General features: G+C 45.9%; 1 protein-coding gene across 1 annotated transcript; it reads left to right on the top strand.

The window, feature by feature from the left end:
* On the top strand, positions 1-24,067 carry LOC145359887 (uncharacterized). Its single transcript, XM_080214724.1, has 4 exons — positions 1-162; positions 4,401-4,511; positions 8,921-8,975; positions 23,719-24,067. Exons 1-4 carry the CDS (start codon positions 109-111, stop codon positions 23,826-23,828), a joined length of 330 nt encoding a protein of 109 aa, XP_080070850.1. The 5' UTR covers positions 1-108; the 3' UTR covers positions 23,829-24,067.
* The last annotated feature ends 1,880 nt before the right edge of the window (positions 24,068-25,947 follow it).

Genomic DNA, 25,947 nt, shown 5'->3' with positions numbered 1-25,947 from the left:
CTGGCTTGGACTGGCCTGACTGCTGTATACACTCAGCGAAGCACCCAACTGTGCGGAAGTCACCAAAACCACTTTAGAAGGAAGAAAATTACACAAAGTGGCAAGAAAATGCTGGGTACTTTGATGACAGTGCTCTACTTCTTTGCCAGGGCCATTGGAAAGGTAAGCTTGAAATAGGAGATTTGTCATTTTTAAAAATTCATTTGTGGGATGCTGGCGTCGCTGGCTGGGCCAGTGTTTATTACCTACTCTTAATTACATAAGAACATAAGAAATAGGAGCAGGAGTAGGCCATCTAGCCCTTCGAGCCTGCTCCGTCATTCAATAAGATCATGGCTGATCTGGAGTGGATCAGTTCCACTTTCCCGCTTTCTCCCCATAACCCTTAATTCCCCTGTCTATCAGAAACCTATCTACCCGTGACTTAAATATATTCAGCGAGGTAGCCTCCACCACTTCAACAGGCAGAGAATTCCAGAGATTCACCACCCTTTGAGTGAAGAAGTTCCTCCTCAACTCTGATCTAAACTGCACCCCCCCTTATTTTGAGGCTGTGCCCTCTAGTCCTGCTGTCCTTTCTGAGCGGGAAGAATCTCTCTACCTCTACCCTCTCTATCCCCTTCATTATTTCATACATCTCTATAAGATCCTCCCTCAGCCTTCTAAACTCCAACGAGTACAGACCCAGTCTATTCAATCTCTCTTCATAGTCCAACCTGCAGACTGGGTTTTTGCGATTCGTGCACAAGGACCCCCATGTCCCTGAAATAGTCCCTTAATTGCCCTTGAGAAGATGGTGGTGAGCCACCTTTGAACCGCTGCAGTCCATGTGGTGTGGATACATCCACAGTGCTGCTAAGGAGAGATTTCCAGGATTTTGATGCAGTGACGGTGAAGGATGGTGAGGGGCTTGGAGGAGAACTTCCAGATGGTGGTGTTCCCATGTACCCTTGTCCTTCTCGCCTGAGGCAGTACCATCTCCTCGCGCACCCCCCACACCGGCCACTTTGTTGACGTTCACTTTTCTTGAGTCTTTGTGCACCAGTTGTACCCAGGATGGTGCCTGGTCTTTGGCTCTGCTAGTGGTCATTCTAAAAGCAAACACTCACATGCCTGAGTGGCACCAGGTGATTCTTCTGACCCTTCCCTCAGTTCCCCTGCAGGCCAGTGCTTTGCTGCTGCTGGACAGAACCCTCGCAGTGTACGAGGCATTGTAAAACAAAACCATTGTGCTGCACATGGACACAAAGTGCTTTCTCGCTCCTAACCTCGTGCTTGTTACATCAAACTATTACCGTGCGACAAAATCAGAACCCCCCCCCCCCCCCCCCCCAACTCTTTCTGGATTTTCTGAAAAATCGACGTGCAGATGGCATTGTGAGAAGTGTGGGACTTTGTCTCGTTTACACAATCAGTACTCTTCATGTGAATTATGGCATTTTGTCATGATAAGAGCGAAAATTGACGTCTGAACAGCCTTGAGTATGTGCACGTGTGTGTGTGTGTGTGTGTATGAGGGGCTGTGTGCACGCACTTGTGACTGAGTGCACGTGTGTGTGTGTGTGTGTGTGTGTGTGTGTGCACGTGCGCACGTGTGCGAGAGAGATACAGTGTGGGGGGAATGTTTCCAACAATCGCAGTGGGCCATGGCGGGGGGAGGGGTGGCGATGGCAGACCAAGAAAAGGTCTGTTAACCTCGGGCGGGATTTTCTGGTTTTGGGGCGACACAATTGGAAAATCCTGCCGTGTGTGTGCGTGTGTGTGTGTGTGTGTGTGTGTGTGTGTGTGTGTGTGCGCGCACATGTGTATGTCTGAGTATAATTGTGAGTGCAAATGTGTATGTGTTTGTGAATGCGCTGGCACCTGTGTGTGTGCATCTGTGTGTGAGTGAGAACTGTGTGTGTGCGTGTGTGTGTGTGGCTGTATGTGCCTACGTGTAGGTGTGATTGTGCATGTGTGTGTGCATGTATGTGTATGTTTACATGCATGTGTCTGTGTGTGACTGTATGTGCATATGTGTATGTGTGAGAATGTGTGTGCAAAGAGGGTGTGTGGTCTTCTGTGTATCTGTTTCTCTTGCTTTTTTGTGTCTGTATTTTTTCTCACTCCCCTGTTTCCGCTCTTTCCACGCTGTCTCCGTGTTTCTAGTTTCCTTTCTTCTTTTCATCTCGTGTATTCTCTAACTATCGTTTCCTATCTGTCTCCTTTTCTCTCCTGATGAGTGATAATCGGCCTGGAATATTGGCCTGGAATTTCATCCCTGAGTCAGGTATGGAGAGTTGGAAAAATTCCCGACTTGCTCCTCCTGCCTAAAGGAAAACTGTCTGTAAAAGAAGTGATTTTTATTGTGAGGGAATGGGACGGGGCTGGTGTCGCACCATTTGATCTGGGGGATGGTTCAGAAGGTCTGATAAGTGCGTGGGGGTATGTTTAACTGCTGCAAAATGTCACCCCGGTTAAAATCAACATACAGAGGATTTCCAGTCCTCATCCTTCACACCTACTCAGCATCCCCCCACACACTCCTCATGTCCCTTCCATGTTTCCTCATGCCCCCTACCCACCTCATATAGCCCCTCAAGGCCCCATGTGCACTCCCCCCCCCACTCACCTAAAGCCCCTCATGGTCTCCATGTACATCCTCCCCTACTCATCTATAACCCCTCATGGTCTCCATGTACACCTTCCCCTACTCACCTATAACCCCTCATGGTCTCCATGTACACCTTCCCCTACTCACCTATAACCCCTCATGGCCCCATGTGCACCCCTCCCCTACTCACCTATAACCCCTCATGGTCTCCATGTACATCCTCCCCCACTCATCTATAACCCCTCTCTCCCCTCTGCTGCACATTCTTCCGCGTGAAATCACCGAGTGGATGAATTCTGGTTTCAGTCGCCAGTCCGTTGGATAATATGTGTCAGTGGTTGACTGATGTGTTTATTATTTACTCGGCAAGTTCCTCTCCACACCACTCACCATCCTGACTTGGAAATATATCACCCTGGCTACCCTTCGCTGTCGTTGGATCAGAATCCTGAGCTCCTGCCCTAACAGCACAGTGGGTGTACCTACACCACATGGACTACAGCAATTCAAGAAGGCAGCTCACCACCACCCTCTCAAGGGGCAATAAAGATAGAAACTAGCAGCAGGAATAGGCCATTCATGTCTGCTCTGCCATTCATTTTGATCATGGCTGATCATCACATTCAATATCCATTATCCCCCCTTCCCCTCTATATCCCTTGATCCCTTTAGCCCCAAAAGTTTTATCTAATTACTTCTTGAAATCACACAACATTTTGGCCTCAACTACTTTCCATGTCTGAACAGACCTAGCCACTGACACCCACATCCCATCAGTGAATATATTAAAAAAAACTCAGAAACTCTTGCAAAATAAGCAAATTATTTTAAAATTGGTACATGTTAATGAACATCAGAACCAGGAGCAGGAGTAGGCCTTCTGGCCCCTCGAGCCTGCTCCACCATTCAATAAGATTATGGCTGATCTTTTCCTGGACTCAGCTCCACTTACCTGCCCGCTCACCATAACCTTTAATTCCTTTACTGTTCAAAAATTTATCCATCCTTGCCTTAAAAACATTCAATGAGGGAGCCTCAACTGCTTCACTGGGCAGGGAATTCCACAGATTCACAACCCTTTGTGTGAAGAAATTCCTCCTCAACTCAGTGCTAAATCTGCTCTTCCTTAATTTGAGGCCATGTCCCCTAGTTTCCCCTGCCACTGGAAGCAACCATTCTATCTTGTCTATTGTCTTCATGATCTTGTGTGTTTCCATAAGATCTCCCCTCATTCTCCTGAATTCCACTGAGTCTGGTCCCAGTCTACTCAATCTCTCCTCATAAGCCAACCCTCTCAACTCCGGAATCAACTTAATGAATCTCCTCTGCACCCCCTCCAGTGCCAGTATATCCATTCTCAAGTAGGGAGACCAAAACTGTACACAGTACTCCAGGTGTGGCCTCATCGGCACCTTAAACAGCTGTAACATTATCATCCTAATGGAGCATCAATAACATTGAAAGCAGAGTTCTGCCATTGGCTTTGTTTTCCCTAATGCATTCATTGCTGAAAATTGGATAACTATGCAGTTATGAGATTTGGTAGACAACTCACCAAGGTATTAACATGGGCGGTGTTGTTCCATTTTCAAGGGCTAGCTTAACCCTTGAACTAATGAGTGACATGGAGTTATTTTTGTGCCTCTTTTTTAACAAGGTAAAGATGGAATGAAAGGAGGGGAGAGGGATCCTTTGCATTTTGTAGCAAATTAAATAAAGCCTTTGTTCATCCTTTTTCGTAGTATTCTTACTGCTCTCTGTCTCACTCTTTAACACTCTCTCATTTTTGCCACATGTCACCTTGAAGTTCGGGGCCGGGCTGTTTCAGGAGGAACCTCTCCACTATCGGGTGTACCAGCCGCTACCCTGGCACATACAGAACGTCAGTCGTAATACCAGATCTAGTTGGATTAACGAGGTAATACTGGAATCACTTTCTCCACTTAGCTGGGGGAACGAACATTGACCGTTGTGACATCTTCTTGCCATATCTGGTGAAATAATGGTCGGAGGGCGATACGGTAAATGGCCAGAATCAGGAAAGTAATGGGTTTGGCGCTGGCTGGTGAAAAGATGACTGTAAACAGGCCTTGGAGTAGTCAAGTCGAGGGGAGGCCTTTGAGAGCGAATGGGTTGAGACATTATTGAAGGGCGACAATGTTATGGCTGATTGTTGAGAATCCATGAGTTGAAGCGTTAGAATTACTTTGATCAGAATGAAATTAGATGGATTATTGATATGTAAAAAAGCACGGCCAACAAAGTAAAAACAGCCTGCAGACCTTCTATCTGTTCAAACATGCAAGAAGGACGTATTTTGCATTGCCAATCATACATCATTGCTCACAACAAATGAGCACTTCATAGAATCACAGAATCCCTACAGTGCAGGAGAGGCCATTTAGCCCATCGAGTCTGCACTGACTCTCTGACAGAGCATTTTACTCAGGCCCTCTCCCTTATCCTATCGTAGTAACCCCATACATTTATCTCGCTAATCCACCTAACATTCACACCTTGGGACACTAAGGGGCAATTCACCATCATCAATCCACCTAACCTACACATCTTTGGACAGTGGGAGGAAACCAGAGCACCCGGAGGAAACACATGGATATATGGGGAGAACGTGCAAACTCCACACATGCAGTCATCCGAGGCTGGGATTGAACCCGCGCCCCTGGTGTTGTGAGGCAGCAGTGCTAACCACGGTGCCACCGTGCCGCTGCTTTTGTTCCATTTTCAAGGGCTAGCTAAACCCTTGAACAAATGAGTGACATGGAGGTATTTTTGTGCTTCTTTTTCACAAGGTAAAGATGGAATGAAAGGAGGGGAAAGGGATCCTTTGCGTTTTGAAGCAAATTAAATAAAGCGTTTCTCCTCAAGGAGAAATTCTCTCTGCCACCTATCCGCAAACCTTGCAATCTGCTCCTGGATATACCTCCCAACAGACAAGCTAATCTAGTTTGGACACACTGAGATGGACAAGGTGGTGGGCAAGGGGGCTGGCTCAACAATATTTGAACATTGTGGACTCCAGCGTTGAACGAAGCAGCGCCATAATAAATATGCTTCTTCCAGGCCTGTAAACAGCTGAGGTAGGCTCCAGCATGCAGCCTGCGTTTATGCTTTGACTGATGCAGTTCCCAGTCAGCGCTGACACATTTGTAATTCCTTAATCCCCGCTGTGGCTTCCACCATCTGTGCATCTCCAGCAGAAAGAATGTGACCTTCCAGCGTCAGGGGGAAAACAGCAGAGCCGAGGGAAAATGACGGAAGGAATTCTCTGGCCTGTTTAGGAAGTCGCCCAGGCCTTGCGAGGCATTCATGATAAATTCAGACTGTCAATCCTAAGCAAGAGCAAACTCCTTTCTGAGAGGCAAAAGTTAGCTGATTTATCTAGGATTGGAGGCCAGGTCCTTTATTAACCTTTAGGAGATTAAGAAATGTTTTCCATAAAATGTTTTTCTTGGAAAAAACATAAACTTATCTTCCGAACAAAGAGCATGTGAGGTTCTTTTAAGGCGGGGTGGGGGAGGGGCATGGTGGCACAGCGGTTAACACTGCTGCCTTATTGGGCCAGAGAGCCTGACTCAATTGCTGACTTGGGTCACTGTCCATGTGGAGTTTGCATGTTCTCCCCGTGTCTGTGTGGGTTTCCTCTGGGTGCTCTGGTTTCCTCCCACAGCCTGGTAGACATGCTGGTTAGGTGCATTGACCATGCTAAACTCTTTCTCAGTGTACCCAAATGGGTGGGGGACTGTGGCAATCAGGGGATTTTCACAATAATTTCATTGCAGTATTGATGTACACCTACTTGTGACATGAATATATAAAAATAAGATACTGGAATAGATAGGGTTAGCTGCAGCATTGCTCCATGATAGACCAAGATGTTGATATTTTTAAACTGGTGTATTTAAAAAAATATCTTTTTATTTATTCATTTGCAAGATATGGGTAGCACTGGCGAGGCTAAGATTTGTTGCCCATGCCCTATTACCCTTGTGAATGTTGGGGGATTCACTTTCTTGAGCTGTTGCATTCTGTGCTGTTAGGGAGGGAGTTCCAAAACTTTGACCCAGCAACAGTGAGGTAGGGTAAACTTAATGAAAGGTCAATTGATGGCAAGATGAACTGATAAACACTTAGGAGTGGGCTTCGGATAGGGTGTGGAGACCTCATGGTGCAGTGAAGTGTTGTGATGGGCTAGGCTGCCAATTTCTTTTTCTCCTGGATAATTAGTCCATGTAGGGCAAATAGCCTTCTTCAACTGTCTTTGCATTGAGATTTAACACCATTCTGGTTGGAAAGTTTTGAGATGTGAGTTTCTGTATTTTAAAGCCGAGGTTTGGTGATGTACTTTGGGGCAGAGGGCAAGAGAGGCCAGTATGCTATAGGAAATCTTCATATATTGCCCAATAATCTTCACAAACCAGTAAATATGATACAGTAGAGTTCAGAGGCACACAGATAGACTAGTCAAAATTATTAAGAATTTGCGAGTGGCTTATAGAATCTATGGCACAGAGACAGGCCCTTTGGCCCAAACTGGTCCATGCCAACCAAAATACCCATCTAAGCTAACCCCATTTCCCTGCATTTGGCCCATATCCCTCTAAACCTTTCCTATCCATGTATCTGTCCAAATGCCTTTTAAATGTTGCCAATGTCCCTGCCTCAACTACATCCTCCGGCAGCTCATTCCATATAGCTACCACCCTCTGTGTAAAAAAAGTTGCTCCTCAGGTTACCATTAATTCTTTCCCCTCTTAGCTTAAACCTGTGCTCTCTAGCTCTCGATTCCCCAACCCTGGGAAAAAGACTGAGCGCATTCACCCTATCCATGCCTCTTGTGATCTTATACACCTCTATAAGATCACCCCTCAGTCTGCTATGTTCCAAAGAACAAGGTCCTAGACTGTCCAGTCTCTCCCTATAACTCAGCCCCTTGAGTCCTGGCAACATCCTTGTAAATCTCTTCTGCCCTTTAATCTCTCTCCACTTTAATAACTCTCCACTTTAATTCTCTACACTTTAATAACATTTTTAAAAGATGCTTCAAAAGAAAAGACTTACATTTATATAGCATCTTTCATCGTTCGTGATTTGAAACCATTTTAGAGGCAGTTAATTACATTTTTAAGTGTAATCACTGGTGGGAAACACATTGTGAAGAGTAAGCTCTCGCTTGTACCAATATGATATTGACTGGATAATCTGTTTTTGTGATGTTGATTGAGGGGTAAATGTTGGCCAGGACAACGGATAGAATTCTATTGTTATTTTTCAAGATAATGCCTTGCCAAATTTTACAACCAGCATCACTTCAAACATAGTCTCTGGTCATTATCATATGACTCTTTGAGGGATCTTGCTGTGTGAAAATAGGGGTCTTAGGTTGCCATCTCACTCAACAGTGCAGCACTCCAGCAGTGCAGCACTCCCTGAGTACCGCACTGGAATATACACAGGAATTTCTATACTCAAGTCCTGAAGTAGATGTTGAGAATGGAACCTTGTGGCTTGGAGGCAAGAATGTTACCAACAGAGTGATGACTGACACATTGGAAGATCATAGACCATTGAATACTAACACTTAACTAGTTATAACACTGATCAAAACAATAGCTGAACTTCCAGATTATGAAAAAAATCAAATTACTGCAGATGCTGGAATCTGAATCAAAAACAGAAAATGCTGGAAAATCTTAGTGGGTCTGACAGCATCGGTGGAGAGAGAACAGAGCCAATGTTTCGAGTCTGGATGACCCCTTCATTACAGCAAATTTCAGAGCCCTGTTCCTCCTTGCAGATGCTGCCAAACCTGCTGAGATTTCCCAGCATTTTCCGTTTTACTTGCAGATTATGGGGTTGTCTTAAGGTGTATGTTGCCTAATGCATCAGTCTATTTAATTTCTGCACTGAGGATCCCAGACCTCTCTTTGATGTTATCGAGCTCGATATTGTTTTGGTGTATTTTCAAAATGAGCCTGAAAATCAGGTACTGAAATTCCGGTCTATTTAGTGATTTCTAATTGATTGGAAATTGGGGAAACTTCAACAGTGCACCCTGAGAGGAGGTGTGGGGTCACTGACAATGTGTCGAATGTAGCATTGAATTGTGCGTGTAGTTATCAGTTTCAGAGCAGTAATGATGTAAAAAGTTGGTAGCTTTGTCATTAATACTGCAAAGCCGGAGTTAACATGTTACAATGAGACATGTGTTACGCAAATGGGTTTCAACAGATTTGCCATTCATGAAGTTCGTTACATCAGATTTACGTTGAAGGGATGTGCACTTATTCATTCTCTCCTCTCTTTTAGAAGAACAGATCTCGAGAAAACAGCATTAACTCCCTGAAGGGCACAACTGGGATCGGTAGGTTTCCATTTTAATTTGGCGGCTATTCAGAATTCAAGCTGGAAATTTGTGTGTGATAATGAGGCCAGTGTGTTTGCCAATATGACAGCTCAGATGGGGACTCAGGAATTGGGAAGGATGGCACGGTGGCACAATGGGTTAGCACTGCTGCCTCACAGCTCCAGGGTCCTGAGTTCGATTCCCGGTTCGGGTCACTGTCTGTCTTGAGTTTGCACCTTCTCCCCGTGTCAGTGCAGGTTTCCTTCCGGTTTCCTCCCCACAATCCAAAGATGTGCAGGTTGGGTGGATTGGCCATGCTAAATTGCCCCTTAGTGTCCCGGGATGTGTATGTTGGAGGGATTGGCAGGGTAAATATGTGGGGGTTTTGGGAGTGGGGCCTGGGTGGGATTGTTGTTGGGATGGGCTGAATGGCCTCCTTCTGCACTGTGGGATTTCTATGATTGCCAACCCAAACCCTGTGGAAGTTCAGCTCAGGCTAGAGGTATGCAAAAAGAAGAAATTTTCTTCCGATTTAACCTTATTTGGGAGTCTGTTCAGAAAATGTTGGCTAGGTTTATTCCTGGGATGAAGGGGTTGCCTTATGAGGAGAGGTTGAACAAGTTGAACCAGGGCAGCAGGGTGGCACAGTGGTCAGCACTGCTGCCTCACAGTGCCAGAGACCTGGGTTCGATTCCAGCTTTAGGTGACTGCGTGTGTAGAGTTTGCATGTTCTCCCTGTGTCTGCGTGGGTTTCCTCCCACAGTCTCACAAAGATGTGTGGATTAGATGGATTGGCCATGCTAAAATTGCTCTTTAGTGTCCAAGATGTATAGGTTAGGTGGATTAATCATGTGCAGGGTTATAGGGTTAGGGTGGAGAATTGGGCCTCAGAGTGTTGGTGCAGGCTCAATGGGCCAAATGGTCTCTTCTGCACTGTAGGGATTCTATGATTCAATACCCATTGGAACTTAGAAAAATGAGAAGTGATCTTATTTAGACAGAAAAGATTCTGAAGAGGCTTGACAGGGTGGATGCTAAGAGAATATTTTCCCTCATGGGACAAGTTAAAATTAGAAGCACAGAATTGAAGACAGAGATGAAGAGGAATTCAAGACTGAGATAGATGATTTTTTGATCATTTCTGATCTATCTAAGCTGGTGTTTTGAAGTTCGGTGGGAAGCTGAGCTGTGAGGAGGATGATTCAGCATGATTTGTACAGGTTGAGTGAGTGGGCATATGCATTGCTGATGTAGGATAAATATGAGGTTATTCACTTTTCTAGCAATGATAGAAAGGCAGATTATTATCTGAATGGGTGTAAATTGAGAGAGGTGGATACTCAGCAAGACCTTGGTGTCCTCATGCATCAGTCCCTGAAAGTAAGGGCACAGATACAGCAGGCTGTAAAAGATTCCAAATGGTATGTTGGTCTTCATAGTGAGAGGATTTGAGGATAGGGATGTTTTGCTGCAGTTATACAGGGCATTGGTGAGGCCACACCGGGAGTATTGTGTGCAGCTTTTGTGTTCTTATCTGAGGAAGGACCTCGTTGATATAGAGGGAGCGCAGCGAAGGTTTACCAGGCTGATTCTTGGGTTGGCAGGACTGTCATATGAGGAGAGATTAAGTCAATTAGGATTATATTCACCGGAGTTTAGAAGAGTGAGAGGGGATTTCAGAGAAACTTAAAAAATTCTAACAGGATTAGACGGGGTAGATTCAGAAAGAATGTTCCCAATGGTGGGGGAGTTCTGAACGAGGGGTCATAATTTGAGGATACGGGATAAACTTTTAGGACTGAGGTGAGGAGAAATTTCTTCACCCAGAGGGTGGTGAATGCTGGAATTCATTGTCACAGAATATGGTTGAGGCCAAAATGTTGTGTAAATTCAAGGACTTAGAGATAGCTCTTGGGGCTAAAGGGATCAAGGGATGAGGGGGAAGGCAGGATCAGGGATTTGAATACGATCAGCGAAGATCATAATCACACCACTTTGGGGTGTGTTTTGCTGCTGCTATACAATTGCAAGCAGTTGTTGTGTATCAGAATGCTAACATTCCACACCAGGACCGCAAGCAATGTCATCTCCTGGGATAAGTGTAGAATGAGATAAAAACCAGGGGATCTGGGGAGGGGGAAGCGGGGGGACAATTGTGAACAATTATTCCCATCGACCCCTTAGGCGATCATTAGTCTCAGAGAGAGCTCTGACCCTGATGAATGGTTTATGGTGCTAACTCCATTCACAAAGTGATCTCCGGCCTGAAAAAGGTCCAGCTCTCACTTAAACTAACAGAGTGAATTAGTATTCACTGCGTGAGCTGTCAAGCTGTTCCACAGGTTCATTATTCTCTGGGAATAGACGTACTATTATTGATATATCCTGGTATTGATTCTAGTTCTGTTTTTATACAACTTGATAGGGGCCCCTGTCTAACCGATTTAGTTAAAAATAAACTGACTGCACAAACATCTTATAACCACTCAGTGCTCTTCTCCCTTAATAATACGTGGCCTCCACATGATTACAAATGTGTGTTTACCAGAAAGGAACAACTGCCTTCGACATGGCAAAATGCCCCAACAGGCGAGTTATCAAATGAACTTTGACACCGACATTTTTATACGGAGACATACAAAGGGATGTTTAACTACCAGAGGGCACAGATTTAAGGAGAGAGGGGGAAAGTTTAGGAGAGACATACGGGGAAAGGTTTTCATACAGAGGGTGACGGGTGCCTGGAATGCACTGCACAGTGGAGGTGGAATTGAACCCAGGTCCCTGGGGCCGTGTGGCCGCAGCGCTAACCACCATGCCGCCCCTCCACAAATGCGGGACAAAGATGACCAGGCAACCCCTCTCCATGAGCTGCCATAACATTACTGAACCTGTGTCATTGGCATCATTCTGCCATTCACCTAACTAAGATAATTGACCCCCATTGGTTTGGGGGTCACAAACGCAGCAATCATTTGACAAGGCTTGGTCAACCAACAAAACAGTACAAGATTTTGGGCAAAGTTGTCTATCTATCAAAGACTATCAGTGTCATTTGCTCCTTCCATGATAGCGCACACTGCACCATATCGTCTGGCTCCATCTCGACAGTTTAATAGTGAAGAATGGAGTGATACAATAGCAATATATAAGAGGCATCTTGACAGATAAATGAATAGGCAGAGAATAAAGGGACATGGACCGCAAGAAGACAAATGGTCTTTCGTTTAGAGAGGCTTCATGTGTCGGCACAGGCTTGGTGGGCCTAAGGACCTGTTCTTGCGCTGTACTGTTCTTAGATCTTTGAACCAGGTTGTGTCCTAGCCCCTATTCTGTGACATCATCTTCATGCCCCTGACCTCTGTCTTCCCTGTAGAAATGGAAGGAGTGCGTCAGACTGCAAACTCTGCAATTGGGGCTAGCTGGAGGACACCATAGGTGACATGGACCAGTTGGGTTGAAGGGCCTGTTTCCATGCTGTATTGCTCTGTGACAATCAAAAATGTGGGCTCATGATTTGAAGATAAGGCTTTATACAGGCAACGGCAACTGGGAGGCTATGTGGACATGTCTGATGCATACAACTGTTGCAGTGTTCTACCTGCATAGACCCTGACTCATGGTGAACAGGGGTGGACAGCGGTTTAAGATATGCATCCTTAAAAGTACATGTACATCCACACTGTGACAGTAAGGCAACAACAAGAGGGCATGAATCTAAAAAGAATTGGAGGAGTGGTTAGGGAAAAACTTCTTTAGACAGAGTCATTGAGAATGTAGGGTTCTCTTGCATACGCTTTAAGAATCATAAAGATCAAGATTTAAATAGAAAAAGAGGGTGTGTGGAATGAGTGGAATTTGACTTGGTGGCTCATGTTCAATGTTAATTCTCTGCAGGTGGGGCAGGGAGGAGTAACTGAGCTGAAACATGTGTGGGATCTGAAAGACCTATCACCGGAAATGACACCAACACTTGACCCAGTTTCAGTTTGAGTTAGAAGGAAAGGCTGGATAGAATGGGACTTTATTCCCTGAAGTGTAGGAGGCTTAGGGGTTATCTTATAAAGGTCTATAAAATAATGAGGGGCATAGATAGGGTATATATCAACATCTTTCCCAAAGATAGGGAAATCTAGAACTGGAGGGCATAGGTCTAAGGCGAGAGGGGAGACCTACCAAAGGGTCCCGAGGGGCAAATTTTTTCACTTAGAGGGTGGTAAATGTGTGGAACGAGCTGCCAGAGGTAATAGAGGCGGGTGCTAGTTTGTCATTTCAAAAGCGTTTAGACAATTACATTGGTAAGATGGGTATAGGAGGATCGGGCCAAATGCATGCAACTGGGACTAGCTTAGTGCTTAAAAACTGGGTGGCGTGGACAAGTTGGGCCGAAGGACCTGTTTCTATGCTTCAAACCTCTATGTCTCAATAATTGCATCCATTAATCCTGCTCCTGCAGATTTTTCCAATTCTTAACTTCCCGAATTAAATCAACAGCAGGTGGAGGCGGGGTGGGGCATGGAATCTCTCCTTTGAAAGAAAAGCCAGATAAATTGAATGTTAAGTTCTTAAAAAAATTATTGTGACTATTTTGACTGTTAGAAGCAAAGAAATGGAGTTGATGCTGGGTCATTATTGTCGATATTATTTTTGATGTCGTGGAGAAGTAATAGACATCCCAAGATTTCAAAGCCATTGTTACAGCGGGCAATGCAAAATATTCTGGCATTTCAAACGATAGAATTAGAAGCTCATTACAGTAAAAAGATGGGTTTTGAAAATGCAATCTCACCCCGGGGGGCTGTTATATATATTTTTATTTTATGGCAAGCAACGCATTTTAGAAAATTAGCGCTTGCGGGTATGAGAAGAAACACATGGATCCAGTATTAAAGGAGAATCATTTGGTAGTCATTTATAAACTGCTGTTCTGAGGACATACATTTGGCTGAATGATTTTGGAGCTGTCACTGTGTGACAAAAGAAAAATCATAGCCTCACAGTAAAAGGTTGTAGTGAATACCTCCTAAGCAGTCTCCACATCAAAACAGAAAGGAATCCAGGGTGTAGTAGATTTGAACATAGAATCTCCCGGCATCTTGTTTCATTGTTAGTGTAGTGGGAACCAACTGATCGAGGATGGAGTGGGCTGTCTCGCTTCTATCTTTCACTACAGCTCCCCCGGAATCATGAAATCACAGCCCCTAAACCACCACCCCCTCCAACCCCCTCCCTCGCTTTTGCTCTCCCCAGCCACCACTAGCAACTACCTAAGAGGGACAATCATAGTATGATAGTGCAGCAGGCCTATTCTGTCCGCAGCAGTCAAAAAAGACCTTTCCTGTCTTATCCATTTTACAACTCTTGGCACATAGCCTTATAAATTAAGATACTTCAGTGTATATCCTGCTACTTTTTAAACTGAGTATTTCTGTCTCTACCACTGCTTCAGGCAGTAAGTTCCAGACACTCGGCTCTCCTCTAATCCTTCTACTAACAACTTTTGTGCGCGGCACAGTGGCACGCTAGTTAGCACTGCTGCTTCACAGCGCCAGGGACCCAGGTTTGATTGCCGGCTTGGGTCACTGTCTGTGTGGAGATGCACCTGCTCCACGTGTCTGCGTGGGTTTGCTCCAGTTTCCTCCCACATTCTGAAAGACGTGCTGGTTAGTTGCATTGACCCGAACAGGCTCTGGAGTATGATGACTAGGGGAATTTCACAGTAACTTCATTGCAGTGTTAATGTAAGCCTTGCTTGTGACTAATAAATAAACTACTTTTAATCTATTCCCTTTTGTTATTTCTGCTAATGGAAGTATGTTTATTCACTCTGATTCGGGATGCAGAGTTACGCCAACCTCATGGGTTGAATTCCTGTACTGGCTGAGGTTAACCACGATGGTGACATTTAAACCAAAGCTCATCATTTTTGATGACAACATCTATTGATGCAAGTTTTCCTCTATGTTGTTGGTGGTCTTTCTGCCACTCACCTTAGATTGATGCCCGCTGGCTCTTGACTCTAGAACAAAGAAAATTACAGCAGAGAAACAGGCTCTTCAACCCTCCAAGCCTGCACCGACCATGCTACCCATCTGAACTAAAACTCCCTCACCCTTCCAGGACCATATCCCTCTATTTCCATCTTTTCATTTATTTGTCAAGACACCCCTTAAAAGTCACTGTCGTATCTGCTTCCATTACCTCCCCTGGCAGCGAGTTCCAGCCACCCACCACCCTCTGTGTAAAAAAACTTGCCTCGTACATCTCCTTTAAACCTTGCCCCTCACACCTTAAACCTATGCCCCCCTAGTAGTTGACTCTTCCACTCTGGGAAAAAGATCTTCTTACTATCCACTCTATTCATGCCCCTCATAATCTTATAGACTTTGATTAGGTCGCTCCTCAACCTTCGTTGTTCCAGTGAGAACAAACAAAGTTTCTCCAACCTCTCCTCATAGCTAATGCCCTCCATACCAGGCAACATCCTAGTAAATCTTTTCTGTACCCTCTCCAAAGACCAATGGAAACATTCTCCCTATTGACTGTGCCCAGACATTTCATGGTTTTGAACACAAGTGGATATCCCATAATGGTTGACAAAGATATATTCCATTGAGACAGCCCTGGTAAGGAGGATGAACCATCCCTGGTTAATTCAGGGTCCATGATTCTCCCAAAAAAAATCAAAGTTCTGCTGGCAGTGGGAAAATTGGTGTGTTTCTTACTGATGGGCGCAGTGCCAATCAGGTGGGATTCAACCACTCTTTAATTGCAAAAGAAATCCCTAATGTGAAACATGCTGGCTTCATGGAGATCAGGGCACCATTTCTAAAGGGCACCGTGATCTCAGAGTGCAGATCCAGGCCCCCCTCATCGACATTGCAACCTCCCTGCAGACAAGGGGATCATCCCCAACTCTTCACCACAGAAGGGCGACCTACCCCCAACAACGTAGGAATCTCAGATCAGCCTCAACCCAGTTATGCAGGCATGAAGGTGACCTGACCTCTCCCTGCAGTCAGAGGCCTCATCACCCGACGCCCACCCCCCACAAGGGAGACACTTATGTTGCTTTTGGTGCTGCCCCTTTTCAGATCCCACCTGTTCAGCTCCACCTGCTTGGTAATGCCAACCTGGCATCACTGCCAGGGTAGATTGGCAGAGTAGAAGGGAATAGAGCCAGGGCACTGTCCAGCCAGGTAGCTGACCACACGGGGCTCCAAAGTCCTCTGAGCCCAGTCCCCCCCCCCCGGCCCTCCAATGTGCTCATTATACCTACCTAGAGAAATAAATGTTGTCTATTGGAAGGTCCTCATTGAGGACTCCTTGAAGGAAAATCTCTGAGCTATACCAGCTTCTTCTATGATGGAAAGCAACCTCCAGTACAGGCAAGCTGTTCTGGCATAAGAGGTTGAAAAGGACACTGCACTTAATCTTGCTAGGAAGGTCTTCAGATCAAAGAGAAAGCCTGTTGAAAAATAACTGGTTAGAACCAGCAGCTGCTCACATGAGTAGATCAAAAAGAAAGCCTGTTTAAAAAGATTACTGTTAGAAATTTCAACGTTTCGAAACAGGAAGCACTTCAGACATTATGGAGTATGAACTGATTGTACCAACTGTTTGATCTGCCCTGGAGCTGTCAGTCAGGAAAGGTTTTAGCAGCCAATGAACCATCAGTTCTTAGTATAAACAAACGTCAGCTAATCTCCTCCTTGATCTGCCCTGGAGCTGTCAATCAAAACAGTTCTAAGAGATTTCAGAGCAGCTCGGGCTGATTCAAATTAGAAAGAGGGATCCCCCCCAGGGAAATTCAAAGCTCCTTTCAATCAGAAGTGCTTCAAAAAGGTTTCGGAACACCTGCGGCTTATAAGAGAAAGTGAGGGGATCTCCCTCGTGAAATTGACATTTCCTGTCACTCAAAGTACTTCAGAGACGTCTGGTAACACCTGGGCATCTGCAGTCAACCAGGGACATTCCTTACTGTAGAATGGAGTGCTGCTGTTATTTTGAAGAATTCCAGGTGTTCAGGGGACATAGATTTTGAAGTGGATAGGACACTTCAAAAGTTTTACAGAACAAAGACAATAATGAAGATTTTAACCAGAAAGTTGCCTGGAATCATCATCTTCAAGAGTGATTTCCATGATTCCCTGGGCAAGAAGGAGAAGTCTAGCCATGAGTTTCTTTATTAGTATCACAAGTAGGCTTACATTAACACTGTAATGAAGTTACTGTGAAAATCCCCTAGTCACCACACTCTGATGCCTGGGTACACTGAAGGAGAATTTAGCATGGCTAATGAACCCGAACCAGCATGTCTTTCAGATTGTGAGAGGAAACCGGGGCATCCGGAGGAAACCCACGCAGACACGGGAAGAACGTGCAGACTCCACATAGACAGTGACCCAAACTGGGAATCGAACCCGGGCCCCTGGTGTTGTAAGGCAGCAGTGCTAACCACTGTGCCGCCCATAGATACCCATCCCAGGGAAAGCTCTGAGATCAACACCTTCCTATCAGCCCACCACTCCCCCACCATACCCAACTCGAAGATCCCTTGAGGGGGTTGCATACTGGTGGGCTGGAGAATACAGCCTCAAACATGGTGACTACATTTCAAAGTATTAAAATCAGCAGGGCTCAGGATACCTCCTGCTCTGGTCTGACCGAGGCAAGAGGACTGGCGATGGGTTGGATACTCGGCAAAAATCAGCAAGATTTAACCCCTCGTCTGATTGAACGGACCAGGAGGATTCCTGGGGATAATGGCCCTGGAGAATTGCCTCCAGGAGGTTAAGGATGGCATCACGTTGAAACAGAAGGCATGCAATGTTGCAAAGATGATTAATTTAAACTTTTCTAAGTGCTTCGCATCATATTTGAAGGAAAAATCCATCATAAATACAGGCTGCTTATTCAATATCTGTAGAAATGGCCTGACCTGAATGAAATCACTTTCCCCGGTGGATAAATAGTGTTTTTAATCACACGCAGATGCCTCTGGTGATGTTTAGTGCGAGAGTGAGAGAGATTGACTGAGATGTACTAAAATGGAAAGATAATAACAGATCCTCAGAAGTACATTGCCAATCGCTGGATGGAAGTGGCCGGTTTTGTAATGGAGTACAGACGTGCTTTCTTCTCCCAACTACTTTTCAGTGTGACATGCTCAACAGCTGTTCGATGTGTTTATGAAAGAGATGGGATTGTACTGCATTAGAGTCTCGGCAAAGGAGTTCCAATCTTGTGCGGAAAGGATTTACTAGGATTCTTCCTGGGACTTGATGGTTTGAGTTATAAGGAGAGACTGGATAGACTGGGACTTTTTTAAGAACATAAGAAATAGGAGCAGGAGTAGGCCATCTAGCCCTTCGAGCCTGCCCCGCCATTCAATAAGATCATGGCTGATCTGTCGTGGCTCAGTTCCACATTCCCGCCCTCTCCCCATAACCCTTAATCCCCTCGCTTATCAAAAACCCATCAACCCGCGTCTTAAAAATATTTAGCGAGGTAGCCTCCACCACTTCAATGGGCAGAGAATTCCAGAGATTCACCACCCTTTGAGTGAAGAAGTTCCTCCTCAACTCCGTTCTAAACCGCCCCCCCTTTATCTTGAGGCTGTGCCCTCTAGTCCTACTGTCCTTTCTGAGTGGGAAGAGTCTCTCCACCTCTATCCTATCCATCCCATTCATCATCTTATACGTCTCAATGAGATCTCCCCTCATTCTTCTAAACTCTAACGAGTACAAGCCTAGTTTATTCAGCCTCTCCTCATAGCTCAACTCCTTCAACTCCGGTATCAGCCTAGTAAACCCCCTCTGCACTCCCTCCAAGGCCAAAATATCCTTGCGTAAGTACGGCGCCCAAAACTGCACACAGTACTCCAGCTGCGGCCTCACCAATGCCCTATACAGCCGCAGCAAGACCTCCCTACTTTTATATTCAATCCCCCTCGCAATGAAGGCCAGCATCCCATTCGCCTTCCTGACCACCTGCTGCACCTGCAGGCTGGGTTTTTGCGACTCATGCACAAGGACCCCGAGGTCCCTCTGCACCGTTGCCTGCTGCAGTTTTTCGCCACGTAAGTAATAATCCTTCCTACTTTTATTTCTACCAAAGTGGACCACCTCGCACTTGCCAACACTAAATTCCATTTGCCAGTTCCTGGCCCATTCGCCCAGCCTATCTAAATCCTTCTGTAGACTCTCCACACCCTCTGCGCAATTTGCCGTTCCACCAATCTTGGTGTCATCAGCAAATTTCGACACCATACACTCGGTTCCCTCCTCCAGATCATCTATATAAATGGTAAATAGCTGAGGCCCCAGAACCGACCCCTGGGGCACTCCACTAGTCACCAACCGCCAATCCGAATAGCACCCATTGACCCCCACTCTCTGCCTCCTATTTGACAACCAATCCTCTATCCACGCTAACACCCTACCCCCAACTCCATGTCCCCTGACCTTCTGCAATAACCTCTTGTGAGGCATCTTGTCAAACTTTTTCCCTGGAGTGTAGGCGTCTTGGGGGCGATCTTAAAGTTTATAAAAAATGTTATTTATTTAGTAGTCACAAGTAACGCTTACATTAACAGTGCAAATGAAGTTACTGTGAAATTCCCCTAGTCGCCACGTTCTGGCACCTGTTCGGGTCAATTGAGGTCTTATAGAAGTCTGTAAAATAGTGATGGGTTTAGATAAGGGAGTCTAAAACTAGAGGACGTAGGTTTAAGGTGAGAGGGGAAAGGTATGAAAGTTCCAGGGGGCAGTTTTTTCACACACAGTGATGCGTGTCTCGACTAGGCTGCCAGAGGCAGTAGTAGAGGCAGGCCCACTTTAAGAAGCATTTAAACAGTTATGTGGGTGAGATGGGGATGAAGGGATATGGGTCAAATACGGGCAATTAGGACTAGCTTAATGGTTAAAAACTGGGTGGCATGGACAAGTTGGGCTGAAGGGCTCGTTTCCATGTTGTAAAACTCTGATCCTGCTGATACTTATGTTCAGTCAGTTCAGGCATTGGGAGGTAGGGAAATTGATTGTCAATCTTTGATCCAGATATTCAAGAGAAAACTAGCCAAGGAAGTTAGCTTTTCCACTTTTAGCTGCTTACCAGGCTGGTCTCTGCACCTGGGCAGGAACCAACTGTCTACCATGATTAGGAGTTACCACATTACAGCAGAGTGTGGTCATCTCTGATCTGGCTTGGGTCACTGTCTGTGCTGAGCCTCCCTGTGTCTGCGTGGGTTTTCCTCCGGATGCTTCGGTTTTCTCCCACAGTCAGAAAGATGTGCTGATTAGCTGCATTGGCCGTGCTAAGTTCTCCCCCCAGTGTACCCGAACAGGCACCGGAGTGTGGCGACTAGGAGATTTCACAATAAATTCATTGCAGTGTTAATGTAAGCCTGCTTGTGACATAATAAATAAACTTTCAACTTTATACCCCTGCCACTGGACCAAGACCTCACTCCGCTGAGGCCGTGTGATGGTTGGTGTCTCACGTTTGAAGAATCCACCTGATATCACTCAGCATCGCCTCCTCCTGGTGCAATCGATGAGGAGCACAGCGTGATGAGTTGGAAGCGTTTACAAGTTCCAGTCTCCTGGATGAGGTGGCACAGAGTGAGCAAATGGAAGAAAATGAGAACAGTAAATTTTAAAAATTATACGCCAATATCCTGCTGCCGTTCCCGAAGGCCGGATCTTTCTGTCCCGCCAACGGTGCATCCCCATCGTGAGTTTCCCACCGGTGAGAGGTGCGTTGAAAGGGGAAGCCTGTTGCCAACATCCGGACCATTAGATCCCACCACCAGCGAGTCGTGCCTCAACTCCCATCGCTGCCAAACACGCCCGGAGAGAGTGAAAAACCCTGCCCATAGTCAGGGTAACCCTTAAATTGTGAAATGAACAGCTGAAGTTGTGGCAAACACTCACCAGGTCAGGCAGCGTCTGTGGAGCAAGAATCAGAGTTAATACTTTGGTTTGGTGTCCCTTTATCATAGAAACATAGGGCAGCCAATGGTTAACACTGTTGTCTCACAGCGCCAGGGACCCCGGTTCGATTCCTAGCTTGGGTCACTGTCTGCGTGGAGTCTGCACGTTCTCCCCATGTCTGCATGGGTTTCCTCTGGGTGCTCTGGTTTCCTCCCACAGTCTGAAAGACGTGCTAGTTAGATGCATTGACCCAAACAGGTGTCTGAATGTGGCGACTAGGGGAATTGCACAGTAACTTCATTGCAGTATTAATGTAAGCTTTACTTGTGACAAATAATTAAACCTCAAACTAGAAGCAGGAGAAGGCCATTCTGCCCTTTGGGTTGGCTCCATCATTCATTCTGGTCACGGCTGATCATCGAATTCAATATCTTGACTCTCCCTTCCTCCCCATGTCCCTTGATCCAACCCTGCTGCACAGAACAGAGGCCATGAAGACCCACCCAAGAGAACAGTGTTAAGGGGGTTGCCCCCTGGCCATTGCCAACATGGTAATGCCAGTCTGGCCCCCGGCACTGCCCATCAAGCTTCTGTCAAGAGGTTGGGGCCAAAGAGTTAGAACCTATTGATGTGGGGCCTGTGGGAGGGGGCGATTGATGGGGGTGGAGGCACCACTGCCATTCTGCCAAGTGGTGCAGAGGGAGCGAAGTGGGTGAACGGGGCTGGCCATCTGGGTGGGGTTGGCGGGGAGTGGGGGAGGGGGCTGTCAGGGGATGGGAGAGGGGGAGGATTGGGACTGTTGGGGGGGGGAGGGAATGTTGCAGGTCAGAGAGATCAGTGTTGGTGGGGGTGGGGATGTCGGGGTTTGCCTGGATAGGTCAGTGATTGGGGGGGGGGGTGGGTGGGAGTTGGAGGGGCAGTGATGCAGGGTCACGGGGCTGGCCAGTGATCGGGGGGCCGGCAGTGTGGGAATACTGCACATGCACCAATCTCCGCTCTGATAGCTCGATGCATGCACAGTGGCCTGCTCAGTGCTATACTGCCAGTCTCCCCAGTCGGAATAGACACCGCCCACAGATTTTCAGTCTGAATCTCACTAGGGCACTCTGCAGTGCTCAGAGTTAGGGAGATTCAATCTGAATGTTATGCTAAAAATATGCGGCATTTACTCATTTTTATGCAAATTAGGCACTTAGGGTTATTTTTGGCAGAACCTCCACTACAGTTTCAGTTTATTTTCCATTATTTTTGACCTGGCCAGTACCTCCTCCATTCCTCCAGATGACCTTATGGAGTAAATGGAACAACAGCGCACGCACTGCATTGGCAACAGACGCAGCTGTTCAAAAATGATTGGATATTGGGTTCTAGTTTTGCTCTTTGCACCTCCTCTAGATTTACTCTTTGTTTTTTTACTGTCCCGTTACCAACTTTCCTTTTCGCTCTTTTCTCCGCCAACCCTCTGCCTAACTCCACACTCCACTTGGAAACTGTTTGGTCTCTAATAAAGTTTTAAAGTTTATTTATCAGTCACAAGTCAGCTTACACTGCGATGAAGTTACTGTGAAATTCCCCTAGCCGCCACACTTTGGCGCCTGTTCAGATCCACTGAGGGAGAATTTAGCACGGCCAATGCACCTAACCCGCACATCTTTCGGATGGTGGGAGGAAACTGGAGCACCCGGAGGTAACCCGCACGGATACGGGGAGAACGTGCAGAGTCAGCACAGACAGTGACCCAAGCCAGGAATCGAACATGTGTCCCTGTGCTGTGAGACAGCAGTGCCAACTACTGTGCCACTTGGCTGCCCCTATCCCCTGACTCTGATGAAGGATCCTCGACTTAAAACACTAGGCGATATTAGATATAATTCTTGGGGCTAAAGGGAGCAAAGGATATGGGGGGAAAGTGGAGGGATCAGAATATTGAATTCGATGATCAGCCATGATCATGGGCGGCACGGTAGCACAGTGGTTAGCACTGCTGCTTCACAGCTCCAGGGTCCTGGGTTCAATTCCCGGCTTGGGACACTGTCTGTGTGGAGTTTGCACATTCTCCTCGTGTCTGTGTGGGTTTCCTCCGGGTGCTCTGGTTTCCTCCCACAGTCCAAAGATGTGCGGGTTAGGTTGCTTGACCATACTAAAATTGCCCCTTAGTATCCTGGGGTGTGTAGGTTAGAGGGCTTAGTGAGTAAATGTGTAAGGATGTGGGGGATAGGGCCTGGGTGGGATTGTGGTCGGTGCAGACTCGATGGGCCGAAGGGCCTGTTTCTGCACTGTAGGGTTCTATGATCATAATGAATGGTGGAGCAGGCTCAGAGGGCCAAATAGCCTACTCCTGAATCTAGTTTCTATGTTAACTCTGTTTCTGCTGCCAGATCTGCTGAGTACTTCCAGCATTTTCACTTGTTTATTAGGTCCTTTGGCATCTTTTAATATTTATTTATTAGTGTCACAAGTAGACTTACATTAACACTGCAATGAAGTTTCTGTGAAAATCCCCTAGTCGCCACACTCCAGCGCCTGCTCGGGTACACTGAGGGAGAATTTGGCATGGCTAAATGAACCTAACCAACACGCCTTTGGACTGTGGGAGGAAACTGGAGAAAACCCACGCAAACACAGGGGGAGAACATGCAGACTCCACATAGACAGTGACCCGAGGCTGGAATCAAACCCGGGTCCCTGGCACCGTGAGGCAGCAGTGCTAACCACTGTGCCACCATCTTCAGCATGCTGCGTCAAGCTGAAGTTCGGGCGCAAGTTACGATGAATGGAAATCGTTTTGCTTATAAATAAAGTATATTTTCACTTTATTCCTTTAGGTGCGCCAGGAGGAAACAGTTTGACACAACTCAACGCAGAGAGAGCCGCTGTAACAATTCAGACGCAGTATAGGAGGTACCAGCAACAGAGGAACCCAGAAAGGCAATAACATGCCTTGTTGAGAGCTCTATTATGAAGTGTAACGGTTGCGCTCCTCTGTAGTGTAGCGCCAAGTGTCGGGAGATTAAATTCAGCAACCAGTTGGTAATGATTCTGTTGTAACATTACCAGGTTCCAAACAATAAAGTAGATATCCGTCAATATTCAAAGTTACAAGGTAAGCTTCTCATATCTGTAACTTGTTAATCTGTATTATTCCACTATTTTTAATAAAGATGAGGAGAATCATTACGGATATAACTCTTACAGTTGCGTAAAGGTTTAACAAGCTTTGCAGAGCTTATAAAACGTTGGTTAGGTCGCACTTAGAGTATTGCGTTTAATTCTGATCACCACATTACAAGGAAGGATGTGGAGGCTTTGGCGAGTGTGCAGAAGAGGTTTACCAGGATGCTGCCTGGATTAGAGGGTATGAGCTAGAAGGATAGGCTGGACAAACTAGGATTGTTTTCTCTGGAGCAGCAGAGGCTGAAGGGAGACCTGATAGAAGTCTATAAAATTATGAGAGGCACAGATAGGGTTGAGAGTCAGACTCAGAATCTTTTTTTCAGAATTGTAACGGCTAATGCTAGGAGGCATGCGTTTGAGGTGAGAGGGAGAAAATTCAAAAGAGATAGGAGGGGCAATTTTTACACAGAGGATGGTAGGTGTCTGGACCGTGCTGCCAGAGGTGGTGGTGGAGGCAGATATGGAGCTTTTAGATAAGCACACGAATATGCAAGGAATAGTGGGATATGGATCAAGGATAGGCAGAAGGGATTAGTTCAATTTGGCGTCATGTTCGGCACAACATCATGGGCTGAAGGGCCTGTTTCTGTGCTGTACTGTTCTATGGTCTATTAGCACCAGATACTGATTGCACAAGGGAAGCACAATTAACACACAGTCATCATCAGGAGCTGGTTTTTATGTCAGACCAGTGTAAAGTGTTGTGTATATGGGGTCTGTCTCTTTAAGACAGCACAGCAGAGGAGAGTCACCTGACTTGGGCAACCAATGGAAACTCAGAGCGAGTGATCACACCTGAGATTGGAGGCCTCTCTCAGGCAGAATCTTCTAGAAGCCAAGGTGTAAACATGTGAGCAGTTCCAGGGCAGACCAGGGTTGCAAACTCCCACAGCTGAATTTGTCTTATCAGGAAATACCTTCTATTCCTAACACAGCCTCGGATCTCTTGATGATGCCATTGTAGCCACAACATAACTAAAGTGCTGCAATCTTCTTCTTATAAACGTCCCCAAACTTCCTTTTTGAAATAAAATTGGGTTGTTGTAATAACTTCAGTCAGGCCATTGAGATTGGCCTATTGGAATGTGAATTCCCTGATTAAGGATCCAATTGATGGGCCAATCAGGGAGTCTTTTCCTTGTATTTAACCGGGAGGGTCTGTTCCTCTGGCCCTCCAAAAGGTAAACTGTTGACTTTTAGCGCTCTGTGTACTGCTGTTGGAATCGCAAATAAAGGAATTTTGGTGAAGGGACGTCTGCCTCTGAAGACTTATTACAGTAGGTTAAACACAATTTTTCTTGATTTTAAAAATAATTCATCTGAAATTTATAAGGATGCAGAAGCTGCTCAGAAGTGGAGGAAGTTGAAAAGTTAGGTTTTAAGTTAGAAAGCTTTTTACTCTGAAGCTGTGGGTTATGAACCATTCTCTGTCTAATTCAGGATGTATCAGGCCTTTATGTGCTTGATGTGAATACTGGTAGCTGAAACGTCCCAGTCATCAGCTACTCCTTGAATTGATGCTTCACCGATAAAGAATGTGAGAACTAGGAACACTAGGCCATTCTGCCCCTTGAGCCTGCTCTGCCTTCAATGTAATCGTGGCAGATCCCATCTCAGCCTCAATTCCACGTTCCTGCCCATTCTCCATAACACTTCAATGCATTGCTCATTAAAAATTGGCCTATCTCTTCAAATTTCCTTAATGCCCTGGCATCCATCGCACTCAGGTGTAGTGAATTCCAAAGACTCTCAAAGAATTCCAAGACCCTTGGAGAGAACTAATTTCTCCTCATTTCTGTTTTGAAACTGCTACCCTTTTCCACTTTACCATCTTCAGACCATGAAATCATGATCCTTCTATACATTAGAAGGAGGGATGT

This window comes from Carcharhinus amblyrhynchos, chromosome 29 (genome assembly GCF_965287045.1).
Source record: "Carcharhinus amblyrhynchos chromosome 29, sCarAmb.v2.hapA, whole genome shotgun sequence".
In the NCBI taxonomy this organism is placed as follows: domain Eukaryota; kingdom Metazoa; phylum Chordata; class Chondrichthyes; order Carcharhiniformes; family Carcharhinidae; genus Carcharhinus; species Carcharhinus amblyrhynchos.
This window is presented reverse-complemented; position numbering and strand designations above follow the sequence as displayed.